General features: G+C 36.5%; 1 protein-coding gene across 4 annotated transcripts; it reads right to left on the reverse strand.

Annotated features, from left to right (window-relative positions):
• Positions 1–2,111: 2,111 nt before the first annotated feature.
• LOC121252903 (protein translation factor SUI1 homolog 1-like) lies at positions 2,112–5,510 on the reverse strand. 4 transcript variants are annotated; one of them, XM_041152743.1, is made up of 6 exons: positions 5,360–5,448; positions 4,250–4,287; positions 3,141–3,237; positions 2,826–3,031; positions 2,529–2,582; positions 2,112–2,423 (listed from the first exon to the last, which is right to left on the reverse strand). In XM_041152743.1, exons 3-6 carry the CDS (start codon positions 3,175–3,177, stop codon positions 2,379–2,381), a joined length of 342 nt encoding a protein of 113 aa, XP_041008677.1. In that variant the 5' UTR covers positions 3,178–3,237; positions 4,250–4,287; positions 5,360–5,448; the 3' UTR covers positions 2,112–2,378. The 4 variants fall into 4 exon arrangements, with proteins under 4 accessions (XP_041008677.1, XP_041008676.1, XP_041008675.1 ...); XM_041152741.1 differs by having other exon boundaries at positions 2,320–2,423; positions 2,529–2,639; positions 2,758–3,031; positions 5,360–5,472; XM_041152742.1 differs by lacking the exon at positions 4,250–4,287 and having other exon boundaries at positions 5,360–5,508.
• Positions 5,511–15,507: the final 9,997 nt, after the last annotated feature.

A 15,507-nucleotide genomic window follows, 5' to 3' on the forward strand; every position in this document is an offset into this window, starting at 1 on the left:
CCATCCGTATGACGTTTGATGCGAAACGCCCACTTCGAGCCAATGATGTTAGAAGCTGAATTAGGAGGAATAAGGGTTCATGTCTGATTTTTTAGTAATGCATCAAACTCAATATTCATTGCTTGTCGCCATAGTGGATCTTTGATGGCTGTGGTATAGCAAGTAGGCTCAGTGGGCTGTTGGGAAGATTCAATAAGGAGAGCTCGTGTGATTGGATGTTGGGGTCATGCCTTCAGGAAGCTGTTTGGGTTTTCGGATATGGTTTTTGGAACGGGTTATCATTGGGTGCACTGATGGGATTTGAGTTTCAGTGTTGGTTGGAGGAGAATTTTCTGAGTTTCGTGAAGGTATTGGGTTCGAAATAGATGTTGTTGGATTGGTGGGGAAAGGCTCAATAGGTTCATGTATATGTGGTTAGGTTAAGGATGGGTTCAAACTTGGTGTATTTGGTTCACTTGTAGCCTGGTTGTGAAGAGAATTGTCTATAGATTCGATTGAGGCACTGCTTGGAGAAGTTGTTGCTGTCGAGACCCTTGTATCCGATAGACTCAGAAGATGACCATTATGGAATTGAGATGGAAGAGAGTGGCACATTGTGATGGTTTTGAAAGGAAATGAAAATTCATCAAATTGCACATCACGGGAGGTATAAACACGATGAGTTGGAATATGGAGACACTTGTATCCTTTCTGTAAAGTGCTATATCCGAGAAAGACACATGGAAGAGAACGAGGTTGAAATTTGTTGGTATTGTATAGCCGAAGATTAGGCCAACAAGTGCAACCAAATATTTTTAGAAAAGTGTAATCAGGTGGAGATTTGAAAAGACCCTCATATGGATTACGATTTTGAAGGGTGTGAGTAGGCATACGATTAATTAAGTAACAGACTTCTGCGTTCCACACGATGAAGACGCCTAGCCCATGGGAGTTGGTTGGATCGATGAGCCTCTCTCGCGCACCCTCAGATTTTCGTTTCTTCTCGCATGTAGAGCAGAAGTGGAAATGGTATTTCATTTGGGTTTCAATCTGCTTTTTCCGTATTCTTTCGTTTTCAATTTTTTTTTTTATATCAGCTGTTTTTTATATCAGCTGACGTGGCATGACGCCACGTCAACCGACTGCACAGCATCTACATGAGACGATTGTGCATAGAAGAACTCGTAAAGATATCCTATTATGTGGACTGTAGGTAGCGCTACCCAATTTGTAGGGCTCCTCCTTTCTTTTCAAGAGCATGAAAGGCCGAAAGAGTACGATAATGCTTCAGAGCACATACTCATCGAGTCATTGGCTGATATAACAGCCAGCAGAGCATCATCCAATCCTTGCTTTGTTCTATTCCGGAGGCAAGTAGCCGAAAGTGCAAAACAACTTTCACATATATGTTTCAAGACAACCAGAAAAAGTAGCTCAGGAAAAGGTAACACAAAAGACGATATGGGAGGAAAAGACCCAAAGCTTCCTTAATAGACTTTTTTTTTTTTATTCGAAAAACAAAGCAGCAGTGGCATTCGTTAATTTGAAGAACAGATACAGTAGCAAAATGATGGTTTTCAGGTGGGGATAGATAAATATCCCATTGCCATTGGAAACATGGATATTTCATCAAAAGAAAGAATAATATCACTTTTCAACAACAAAGGCTTACCTAAGAATTGTAAATTTTAATGGCAAGAGTTACCGTCGGGCCTTGCTCCACAAGAAAAACATAAAGCATGTGATAGCCATGGTGTCCACAACAAAGGCTTACCTAAGAATTATAAATCCTAAGGGGTAGTTCAGCTGATCTGGCCTTGGTTTGCTCCTCAATAGTCACCAATTCGACTCCCCTTAGTGCCACTGGAGATTTACCTAGTCGTTAACTTCAATATCCCATAGGATTAATCGAGGTGCATACAAGCTGACCGAATACCCACGATTAAGAAAAAAGAAAAAAAAAAGAAGCACAAAAGCTATGGTGTCCACGACATTGTGCTCAAGCCTTGTTTGAATATATTACCCATACACCATTTCCTGTGTATTTCTAACCTCCATTATTATGATATTATGACCCACTACTAGTCCAAACTCCTAACTACATAACAGTTTAATCAATTAGACATCCAAAATAGAGTCAGCGAATGCACAACTTATGCATAGAAAACATGACATTATTAGCATGGATAAAGGGTTCATAGTACAATCCATAATCTTTCCACATAACACAGCAAGTACAGCGGAATCAGAAAACTAACAGAGATGACGGATTCTTGTTTGAACGGAAGTAGATGTAGCAGTATGGCTAATGTCTTAAAGTTTGGATCTTAAACTATTTGCTACTCATGTGGATAACATATAAATTACATATAGAAGCCCGCATATAGGCTGTGCAGCTACTAAAAACCATGAATCTTGATATGCTCCTTCTTCACAATGCCAGCCTGATGGAAGAACATTAAGAATAATTAACAGACTATAATTAACCACAAAATATAACACAAATGAACGCTTGATTAAAAAAAAAAAAAAAAGTGACAATCTAATACCTGCACAAGGAAGGTGGAAACATTCTTCCTTTGATCTCCCTGCAGTTGTATAACCTGCACCCATACAACAATGATATAGTTTTTTGTTTCAATTCCAGGAAAAAAAAAATAGTGTTATATGGATTAGTACAATTCGAAAATCTGCAGAAAGTGGGGGCACAAAAAGAATGGATCACATGAAATGAAGTCTAAGGACGGTCCATATTCATCAATGGCAAAGAAAAAAGCCAAAAGTAACAAAACAAGGAATGGTATATTAAAATGCATCCTCATCTTAACAAGGGAATGGAAACAAACCTGGCCTAGCTCAGGATCCTGGACAACAGTACCATTACAGCAGAACTCTTTCTTAAGGTCCTTTAGTATCTTGTTATAGCTGTATTCCTTCTTCAATCCCTGCACAGTAGTCAAGCTTTTCCTCCCGTTACGCTGCTGTATACGCACATGTACATACTCTTTTGTCCCAGCGCCCGAGTCCTCAGCATTTGCCTCAGCAAAGGGATCTATGCAATTATGGAATCACCACCACTATTATTCTCAAGATCTGGAGAATAAATTCTTGTCTTCTAATTATCAAATCAATAAACATGTACAAGGGAAAATAAAACTTACCAAAAGCAGTAGGAATCTGATCGTTGAGTTCAGACATGAAACTTGGCTGTTGGAAGTGAAAAGGTGACCAAGGAAATCCTTTGGTTTACTATCAGAACTGAAATAAATGATAGATAAAGCCAATTAGAAAAAATCGAAATTTGAAACAAAACTGCCATCTGTCAGGAAGGAAAATTTCAAAAGATCTATTTATAACAATACCATAATCTGTGCTACTTATCATTCTTTCAGCTAATAAAATCAAGAAGAAAACAGAAGCCTTTAAACACCAGAAGAGGCCATCAGCGGAAACATTATTACTGAACAAAGTACCATTCAAATCCAAATTACAATTAAGATCCCAACAGATTACATCTTTTACCAAAATGATGTCTTTCAACCATCTCACTCAGCAAACCATTTAAAAACAGCTACATACATATCCATTATCTCCATCCAACTCTATATAGGGCAAAATGCTAAAATAAAAGTTTGGGCAATCACTTTTCCCTAAGCCTTGCCCATTCCATCCTCCCATTCTTCTCCTGTACTGAAGACTCGAATCTAGAACAGTCTCTCCTGTGAATCTCCTAATGGAGTCCAATCACTGTAATTTTGTATACAGGCCCATTCCTTGCCATTGCAATTATTCTCCTTTATTTCACATACCAACTCTTAGCCAACTTCCTACCATCTTGTTTCATTTAATTGATGGTTTTTTAATGAATGTTGTATGTCATCTCTTTTTTTTTTTTACAAGTATAAATTTTATTGATAGAAAACCACGCAAAAGCCCAAGCACACTGGATGTATACAACAGAAAGCACCTACCTAGGATGAAGGGGAAGAGATAGATACAAGGAACTCATGAATATTAAAACCATTGAAATCTATAGCCATTATTCAGAGAAATATCGTCTAGAAAAAAAGGCTTTCTTACAGTAGGAAAGTTCTCATCACTTAACCATGAAATCAGTCCTGGATTCACCTACTTACTCAATCCTGAATGCTCAACATTTTATACCAAAAATGCTGGCCCCCAAAGCTGTCACCTTTTTCTTTTCTATCAATTGAAGTAATATGTGTGCAATCCAAAAAACTAATTGCACTCGATAAATCAACTAAAATACCCGCGCTATAGGTTCTTCAATCGACTCCACCCTTTTACCTAGTCGATCAAGAATATTGAGAAAGAACACTTTCAGATACTTGTCACAATTAAAAATATATATTTGTCACAATTACTAATGAAAAAATATTTTCCAGCTAAGTTTTCACTAAGATTCAGTCGTCTGATGTCTCATGTACTTATTCAACATTAATATTGTATGCTTCTTCAAACCATAATAAAAAAAAAATTTACATTGCATCAACTAGACTACTCTAAGCTTGGACTAAATAACTTTATGGTTGAGCATCAACACAATACCTCAAAATTGCTGCACCTAATGGCACCTATTCGGTTATCCTCACAAATTGATAGCATCCATTCATTGCTAACATAGCATTTCATGGCACAAAACCATCGTCTAAATGAGGATGGATCGAAAAAAGAGGAGGCCATCACTATATTTAATGTAACGAGAATCAATTCTAGAAAACCATTAAAAGGCCCTTCTACCTGCCATATGAACCAATTCAATTCTTGAAGAAAAAGAAAGCATTGCCAAGTTCTATGTACCACAGGTGCGAGTATGAAACACCCCCCCCCTTCTCAAAATACACACAAAAAAAAATCAGAATCCAATCCGAAATTTCCCATTTAATCTTTCCTACTACTTTTTTTTAATAGGCGGTTCTTTCCTTATACTTATCGATCCTTTCACTAATAAAGAAAATATAACAAAAAAGCAACCAGATTTTAACCAATTTCCAACCCAGGCTATCCCTCTATAGTCAGTCATCTTTCAAACCAACAAGTCATTCGAGTACCATATCTCATACTGCAAAAAAGCAACCCGTTTCTTAAAAACAAATTCCTGTTTTAGGAAAAAAAAAAAAAAAAAAAAACCTAATATTTTTTAGGGGAAAAATTATAGATTCCTAATCCTGCCCGAGACGCAAGCCCAGCAAAAATAAAAAGAACTATTCAGGGATATATTTACACATAAAAACAAATACAAATAAAAACAAAACCTAAATCAGGAAGCCATTAATTTAAAGAAAAATCTAATCGAAAGCAAGGAAGCAACCCAAACCAAAACGATAGAATATACAAAGAACAAGAAGAAGTGAAATACCAGATACAAGCGGTGGCTACGAGTCTCCGAACGAAAGGCTAAAGATCGAAAGAGAGAGAGATAAGAGAAGAAACTTGGGTCAGAACGAGTTATATATAGAACAGACAAAGACTCGGAACCACTCACCTTGATTTTAACTTTCTTTTTTTATTATTTATTTTTTGGCGTGAGAGGATATACGGTTCAGATTAAAGGGATAGGTATTAGAGGTGATGATGGGGGCAGTCACGTGTTCAACTTTATGTCAATGCGGTACAGTTCGTAAGAAAAATGGAAGGAAGCGACCAAGCACGCGTTCGCTCTCAAAGCGTTTGGTGGAGCGGTATCTGAAACTCTTGCGTACTTCGCACGGCCAATGATGATAAATTTCACCGATAATAATTAATAGAGAAAAATTTTAATTGTCATCTCCACATTACACATTATATATAATTTTTAATATTTCTTCTTATCAAATATATAATATATAGATTATGAATAGAAAAATTCAATTAATTTATAAACAAAACAAAAAAAATTAAAATTTAAAAAATTAAAAATAAGTATGATGTGTGGTGTGATGTATAAAAATGATAAATAGTAAAACTCATTTATGGCCAGACCTCTTGTTCTCCCTCAAATTGCACCCACCAATGGACATGTTCCACATAGGCCTTTTATTTTAGCAACCATATGACAACACAACACTACATAACTCACAAGAACAAAAGCCAAAGACCCTCTAGCTCGAGCCTCTCCCCCAACCCTTTTCTCCCTCTCCATCTCTCTCTAAACTTGATTTGCTCTGTCTCTTCCGTGACCTACTCTCCCAACCTTTTAGCCGTAGACTCGATTGATGTCGTCACCCTCTCAGCTGACATATCCCTCGAATTCATGACCCTTTCAACTAACAATGCCCTCTCAGCACATCATGTAACCCTCGAAGGCATGACCTTCTCAGCTGATTACAAGATTGGTGCCATGACCCTCTCAAACGTATGTGGGATTTCATGTCATTACCCTCTCAGCCAACGAGATCTCTAGTATCTCTTTAATGATGAAATTCCTTCGAACATTTTGTGTTACTATTACATTATGTTGTTGCACGCCCAAGCATTATCTCTTGCCATGTTCTAAAAAATCATGTATAGAATTCAGTTGTTTCATTAACTAACAAGACACAACCAAACATTATAGTTTGGTGATTATGGTTAATACCAAAAAAGGCACAAATGATATCTTATAAATATTTATCAGGTACGTGGCATTAAAGGTGACAACATCTCCAAAATATTGGTATGCAGTCATTGATCTTGCATCTGTCTGAAAACAACTTCTCATACACTCATTCTCATCAACTTGCGTGGAGTACAAAAAGTTAGGTTGTTTACATTGTCACTCAACAAAGTAGACATACAACATTTGTGCATCTTCCTTTTCAAACAATTTTTTCTTTTATTTTTTAAGTAATTTTGTACGCCCTTGCCAATACAATCAACGTTTAAGTTACTATCTGACTCTTTACTCAATATCGACATTATTTTTCTTGTCGGTACACCAAACTCATTCAAAGTGATAATGATTTTTCACGTGTTACTCTTCTATATCCACAGAGCAAACAAGTAATTCTCAATGTGAGTAGCCCATAGTTGTGGTCAGGCACAAACTTGCATATTGTCTTATTTTCACATCATTTTTTATTGATATGGTTGCTTTACACTCAATCTTTGTCTCAACGGTTTCAACAATTGTTCGTTCTTTTTGTTTGCGACTTTGACGCTGAAATCCTTCCCTTGAACAAACATACTCTATTCCAATTAGTTTTCTATCATTTTTTGACAATCGAGTATGGTTGATCCTAATTGCAAAACATCTTCGTCTTGCATATGCCTTGTAAAATGCTTGGAGGTTTTCTATATCATAAAACTCCTTACCAACGAATGGCTCCAAAGGACCACTATTGAAAGAGAAAATCACATTCACTCAATCTTCCACATTCACATCACATTGTTCTTCCACAATTTCAGCTTCAAGACTTTCCTCTTTAACTTTTGTATAGTTTATCTACATCATTATCTCAATTTCATCACTATCCAAACTCAAAATAATATCATTCATTACAAAGTAAAACAATGCCAAATCAATCAATAAAAACACTAAGACTACCAAATCAATCAAGAAATACAACATAATATCCTTAACAATGCCAAATCAATCAAGAAAAATAGTATCAGTGTCAAAACACTGCCAAATCAATGAGGAAATACAAAATGATGTCCTTAAACAATGCAAAATCAATCACCAACGCAAATTAGTAACCAATTTCTAGGGACAAGGAAAATAAGGCAGTGTTAGTAAACAAACTATAACTAAATGATAGAACAACTCTAGACTTATTGGATGGTTTGGGAAGATTTTACAGCCTTCTAAATTCCTAAAATTGATCAAATTTAAGGTTTGATGTTTAATATTATGCATTGTCTATGAATATTGAATACATGAGATTTGTCAAAAAATGGCAACGCAATAACGTATAAATCATTGTATAGAGATTCGTCAAGAAACCCAATAAATCATTTTACAGAGAAATCATTCTACAGAGAAAACATTTATATACATATAATCTTAATCCTAGAAATATTCTCAAGAAACACAGAAAAAATTGTCATAAAATAAAAAATCTACAGAGATCTCCTAACCATGTAAATAGCGGAGATGACGACAGCGATGGATAGGGAGAACGTGTTAAACCCCCACGTCGAGTTGTCTCTAGAGATGCTGCACATGCCCTAATCATGGTGGAGACATACACCTTGGCTAACCCACAAGCATGCCTTGGCTCATGGGGTGACACGCACGGGGTGCCCAGCATGCATGCATGCCTTGGCCCACGCAATGGCACACACGGGGTGCCCAGCATGCGGGCCAGCAAAGTTAGTGAGCACTTGCCCGTGCGCGCAACACTGCGCAGCGCGCCCATGCGCGCGGCATTGCATGCAAAAGCGCGCCGCATGCACATGCAAGTTCCAGTGCGCAGGCCCATGCGCACGTTGATGGGCCACGTGGCCCTGCGTGCGCCCATGTGCCGCAAGGCCACGCGCAGCACAGCCAGCCCACCCAGTGCGCGTGTGCACACACGCACAGCCCCTGCCGCACGCTAGCAAGGTTAGTGGCATGCCCCACAGGCATGTCATCCAACGCACGGTTCCAGCCCTTACCTTGCAGGCTAGGCTAGTGGCATGCCCACCAGGCATGCCATCCAGCACATGGCTCTAGCGCATGCCTTGCAGCCTCAGCGCCTAGGCCACTAGCCTAGGCCATGCAGCGCACACACATGGCTCACCATCAGCAAGTTATGCCGCACCACCTAGCCATGGACCAGCCCAAAAACCACCATGCACCAACCTAGCCCACCATGGGCCATGTATGCCACAGCTAGACTTGGTCCATGCCACTATCATGTTTATTTATTTTGTTTATTTATTTTGATTTATTTATTTATTTATTTTCAAAGGACCTATTAAGGGTTTCCAAATTGTATTGCTTATAAATAGGACTCCATTCACTTGCCTTAGAATCTTTTGGTAAATTTCCTAGGGGGAAGACTATTGTTTGAGAGATCATAAAAGGTGTCTTTGCACTTGGGCTTTTTAGGTGAAATTCGTGAATCCCAAAGAGAGAATTACACCTTCCATTAATTGAATAGGTGTAATTCATTTATCTTATTTTCTTGCAACTTTGTGCAATCTGTGAATCCAAGTTGTGTTTATCAATATATTAGGTTTATTCAATTCTTGTGCAATTCGTGAATCAAGTGTTGAATTATCATTATTGTTCATTTGTTCATTCAAGTCCTTAAGTGTTTTATGCTTTTGTTCTTAAGTGTTCTTCATTGTGTTCTTGGTGTTCATCACGTTTTTGCTCTTCCAATCCATTTAACCTTAAAAGTCAACCAACCATAGTGCTAGTCAACTTTCCATAATTGTTTGCCTCATCATCTTTTGCCCTGACCGATCACAAGATCATTGCCATCATCCAACTCAATTTCGGCAATCACTTACCAAATTGGGATTGACCTAGCCGCCCACACTTCTTTCCATATTGGTGTTCCTATAATTTAGGAATCCCTAGTTGACCATATCTTTTCCCATAACCGGCCATATCCCCCTCCATATTGAGTCCCACGATTTTAGGAATCCTAAAATCTCTTAATCAATCAAATAAGTCAAACACCTTGTGGCCGTCCAATCCTAGGTGCCCATCTCTAAACCCTAATTGCAAACCCTAGCCGTCCATCACCACTTTCCAAATCTTAAACCCTAATCCCAAGTGGCGCCAACCCTAGCTCCACTCTAGTGCCGTGAGCCCCTTTCCACCATTGTAGCCATACACTTCATCAAACATTTACATCATCCCATACACTAATTCAAGCCTAAACACATAATCTCACCTTACCAAAGTGGTCATCTTGACCATCATTGTTCGAGAATCAAGCAAGAGAGGAACAGGCTTTCGCTCATCTTAAGGAGATCCTAGGCGTGGAGATTATAGTGTTTAGAGACTTGACTGAGGTCCCTAAGAAAATGACAGCGTGCGGCAGTCTGGATGGCATGCCTCATGCGATTTTATGAAAGGCATGTGCCGCTCTGGAGGTCGTGCGCCGTGCAACAGTCAGAAGGGGGTGCAACGGGTTGAGTTTCAAATGAGATGGGAGATGAAAGACTACACATGGATTGTTCTGTTTTCAATTTAATCACCTGTTTGTGGCTCATGAAACTAGTGTATGGAGTGCTAAAGTGTCATGTGACTATTGGAGGGTGTTAAACCCTTGAAATCGGCCAGTCCACTCCAAAGAGAAACTGTAATAAATATATGACCTTTGAGAGTTCCATTTTCAATTTTTGTAAAATTAGTACTAAATTTTAAAAACTTTGCAATTAGATACCTCCATCAATTTTTCGTTAGAAAAATAATGGAAGGCCACATGTCAATTCATTATTCATTAACATGTGTTGCTCTAAATTTCCTAACCAATACGTATCTAATTTATTTGACAATCAACTAATATGACAGTAATATCTCATTAAAAGTTCTAAGATTCTCTTTATTTGATTTCAAATTTTTCGTAAGTAATCTTTATTTATAACATAATTGTAAAAAGAATTATAAACAACTATAAATACATCATTACTTACTTCAGAATCATATAAATCATATACCCAGCCCATTTATTAAAGAAAGCATTTGCATGGTAAGTAATTTCTTAATGAATTTTATAAAGGAAAATGATAGGAATACTGTTGGGAGATTTTGTTCGTCTTTCCCATTGATTTTTTTAAATTTTTTTTTTTAAATTAGTGATTAAGAAAATGTAAAAATATTTTTTCACATTATTTTTTAACACTTTTAAATATTTTTTTTTTAAAAATCACAATATTATTGAATAACATTTTCTTAATCACTAAGTTAAAAAAAACTAAAAACTAAAAACTAAAAAAAAAGGCAATGGGGAAAATAATAAACTAAATATTTATTATTTGGTTATAGTTAAATGGTGCCCCACTTTTCGTGAGCTAAATTAAAATAGGTTGAAAATGCTGCCAAAGCAAAGAAAGAAGGTTGTCTCTGATAAGGTGTTGGACCCAAGGTTTCAAGTCTCATATAATTACATATGTATATATGGATTTTGATGATAATAAATGAATTCAAGCATAAAAGAATTTAAAATTCAAGTTGTCTACACAATGAAGTCAAGTACATCAATGAACCAAATATGAGCAAAAAAAGGAATAAACTCACAAATGAAGCTCTTAGAGTAATTTTGTATATCTCTTGATAAAATTTGAAATTGAATTAAGGCTCAAAATTAATCTTTTATCATAAAGCATCAAATTGCATTTTCCACATGTGTATGACATATTTGAAAATTAAAAATTTGAATTTGGAATTTTTAAAAGATGATTGATTGTCATCTTTCACATGTGCATGACATGATTAAAAGATTTAAATATTTTAAAAAGTGAATGATATTATCATGACAATTACGAAAAGTAAAACTTTGATTTGAATATTTTGAAAAGTGAGTGATGTTGTCTTTGACAATTACAAAAAGTAAAACTTTGATTTGAATATTTTGAAAAGTGAATAATGTTGTCTTTGATAATTACAAAAAGTGAAATTTTGATTTAAAAAATTTTGAAAAGCGAATGATGTTGTTTTTGACATGTGAATCTTTTTAAATTTGAAAATGAAGTCTCATATGCCTATAAATAGCTCATTTGAGATCTTCAAAATCAACAACTACAACAAGAGCATACGCACATCATTGCAAATTTTACAACATTCATTCAAAGCTTTCACTCTATCTTCTCTAAGCATTGAACATTAACTCCTGTTCATTTTGAGAGAGATATAGTTTGTGTTGTATTGTTTTTATTCCACTCATTGAGGAGTGTTTTTTGATAACCTACCTATTATCAATTCTTGTATCAGTAAAAGGGTGTGCATAGCCCTTATATGTGTAGAAGGTGTTCTATACAGAGAATAGACATTGAATCACCACGTGTAAGGTGATTGCAAGTGTAGAGGGTGTTCTAAACGGATACTTTGTAGCGATACTGCTCAAAAGTGTAATAGGTTTCTATCTCCACCTGAAAGAGGTTGAATAGTGAATTTAAAAATCCTCAAGGGGTAGCTTGAGGTGAGAACGTAAGCAGTGAGGCTAAACCTCGTTAAAATACTGAGTTTGTTTTCTCTTATCTTTACTCTTTATATTTATTGTTGTTTCGTATTTTGTTCATATTTTATATTATGTATTTGATTTATAATTTTGGATTTTTAAATACAACCCAATTCACCCACATCTTGTATTAGTCATCTGGGCAACAAGTGGTATCAGAGCAATGGCTCTTTTTACAATACTAACTATCTTTTGAGTTAAAATCTTATGGTTAACAATGCAACTACCTTTGGTAAAGGTCAATCTAGCAGTTGGCCTCCACTATTTTGTAAAGACAATTACACATTCTGAAAAGCTAGAATGAGAATTTTCTTTCAATTTCAAGGTAAAGAAATTTGGAGATGCGCTATAAATGTACCTTATATCCCAACAAAAGTTGTTGATGGAGTAAAGGTCAAAAAGGAAGAAGAAGAGTTCGATCGTGAAGATGATAGAATTGCAACATTGAATTCAACGATTATGAATCTCCTATATAATTCTCTCAATGGAAATGAGTTCAATAGAATAATGACTTGCAAGACGACAAACAAAATTTGGGATAACTAGGAAGTTACTTATGGAGGAATTTCGCAAGTCAAGGAATAGAAAAATTATTTTCTTACTCACTTATCACCCATGAGTACACATTGAAAAGAGGAGAAGAAGAAGGAAAATCAAAGAAAAGCTTAGCACTTAAACTTATTCTTCATGAAAGCGAAAATGATGAAGATGAGGAAAGTGATGACCAAGATGAAGAAGTTGCGATGATAACTAGGAGAATTAAAATATTCTTAAAGAGAAATAAAGCTCCTTCAAGGAAATCATTCAAAAAGTTTTTAAGGAAAGATGCAGGTAAAAATGATTCTTTAACTTTTTTTTTTTTGAAAAAAAAAAAAGAGAGAGTGATCACATGTCCATGAGTAATCACCGCCCAAGTTTATTAATGAGTCCTTACTTATGGCTAAGGAATACCATATACACAGTTCATCAATGCTAGGGACTTACAAGACAAAAAAAAAAAAAACCAGCAAAATACTTATTTCCCCTGAATTAATCAAAGACAACCAATGAAAAAATTACAAGAATCATTATGAACAAACACGAATATAAAGAACACTTCTTATGCCAAGTCTAATTAAACCTTTGATTGAAGCTGGAATCCCATCATTACCGACCCATAACTTATTTAAAACTTTTAGCACCCATTTTTACTAAAAAATCCGCAACGGCATTAGATTATCTAAAAATATGATTAATAGAGAACTGAATCCCCTCCAATCTCTGCATTATCTCTTCTCAAAAATCTTCCAAATACCATAAACTACAACGTTTCTTCTTCAACCATTCCACCACTAGTTTTGAGTCTATTTCTATTTCCACCTTTCTAAACCCCATTAGATTCATAGTTCGTAGGCCATGCAAGATGCTTAGCACCTCTGCAACATTATTGGTCTGTTCACCCAGGAAATTAGCAAAGCCACAAATAAATTTACCATTAGAGCTCCGTATCACCCCTCCAGCACCAGCCTCACTCGAATTCCCCATAGAGCATCCATCAAAATTTAATTTCATGAAGTCTACTGTCGGTCTCCTCCATTGAACAAATTTTACTCTGTTATTAGGAGGAGATTTAAAAGGAATTTGCAAACTCCTCAACACGGTTTCATCGCATGCACTTATTCTATTAGACTTCTTAACTTTCAAGGCCACCCAAACTTGCCAAAATTTAATCACAACAATTCTTGAATCAAGAGAAATTCTTCTATCCTCCTTTCTATATTTAATCACAGCAATTCTTGAATCAAGAGAAATTCTTCTATCCTCATTTCTATCTTGACATCTTCTCCACCACAATCTCCAAGAAATTATGGTAGGCAAGATACTAATCAGTTATGTGATACCCCGTATTTACGTGTATTTCAACTAAGTAATTATTGCATTTATTAAGATTATGGATTTTCTTATTTTAAATTTTAGATGATTTACGTGATATTATTTTAAGATTTTTAATTGTTAATTCAATGTGTTTTCTTATTATTAATTATTGTTCATTATTTAAATTACTTTTTATTTTAAATTAGTTTACTGTTGGATTTAATTATTTTATTTTCATTTAATCACTACGTTTAAATTATTTTATTTAACTTGTTGTTTCAAAATCTTTTTCATTAAATCATTTTTGTGACGAAGATGTGAGGATTTGACCTCATTTCTTTCTCTCACTTTTTCTTTTCTTCTTCTTTCTTTTTCTCTTCATTTCTTTTCTCCTCTCTCTCTCTCTCTTCTCCCACGCGTGATTTCCCTTTCTCTCCCCCAATCCATGCGTCGTCCTCCACAGCGCCGTCGTGCACCATCCATTGTCGTCATCGCCCCTCCCATTTTCTTCCCTTCCGGCCAACGACCATACCCCCTAGTTTCCAGCTCCTCTCGCACCGCTATGAGCCCCCACGCACGGCTTCAAGCTGCGGCACCCCTTGAGCTCGCACGCTGCCGTCGCACTGCCATTGGCCACCACCTCTTCACCACATCACCGGCTATCCCCTCAACTACCTAACCCACCCATCCTCAGTCCTGATCCGCCACCGGTGAAGTCCATCCAACTCCATTCCATTTTGGACTTTTTGGACTTCAACTGCCCTCTCTGCCACCACCTACAGCCAACCACCACCACCACCATTAGCTTCACCAACATCCCTAAGCTATTCCCTTGTAATCTCAAGTCTTCGTTTGTCTCTGTTCAAAATCTAGCATTTTGAAACCCACGGTCATAGTGCATTTTGCACAATTACTTTGTTGTGTCGCCACATCTAGCACCTCTGTGATCCTTCGAAAATTATATTATAGCATTGTATGTATTTTTCCAAAGAACTTTTGAGATTTAAATGTATTTTTGTACTAATTCATTTTTACTGTGAATTGATTCGTTGTGCCGGACTGAGTCCGAGGAGTAAGGGAGTCGGCTGGATTGGAGGATGGAGTTGTTTGTGTGATTGGACTATGTTGTGATTTGCTGGTTGTTGAATATTGTGTTGTGTCATATACAATGTATTTACATGCGTGTTCATGTTTGTAACTGAAAACTGGGTTTTCACATAATTGCATACATGTTCATGTGTATACTTGAAATAATGGGTTTTCATGTGAGAAATGATTTTGAGTATGTTTGAAATGATTGGATTGACTAGTTTGAGAGAAAGGAAAAGAAATTATAGGGATGGTGGTAAGCAGGGATAATGGTATAGTCTCGCATGTAATTCCCACCTACAGTGCATGTGGTAGGGATGGTGGTAGAGTCCCGCCTACAATGCTCTAATAGATACCTCTTGTGTGAAAAGGAACTGTAGGGATGATAGTAAGCAGGGATAGTGGTATAGTCCTGCCTGTGATGCCCTCCTATGGTGCACGTAGTAGGGATGGTGGTAAGTAGGGATGGTGGTATAGTCCCGCCTGT

The sequence above is a fragment of the Juglans microcarpa x Juglans regia genome, chromosome 2S, assembly GCF_004785595.1.
Source record: "Juglans microcarpa x Juglans regia isolate MS1-56 chromosome 2S, Jm3101_v1.0, whole genome shotgun sequence".
NCBI classification, from domain to species: Eukaryota; Viridiplantae; Streptophyta; class Magnoliopsida; order Fagales; family Juglandaceae; genus Juglans; species Juglans microcarpa x Juglans regia.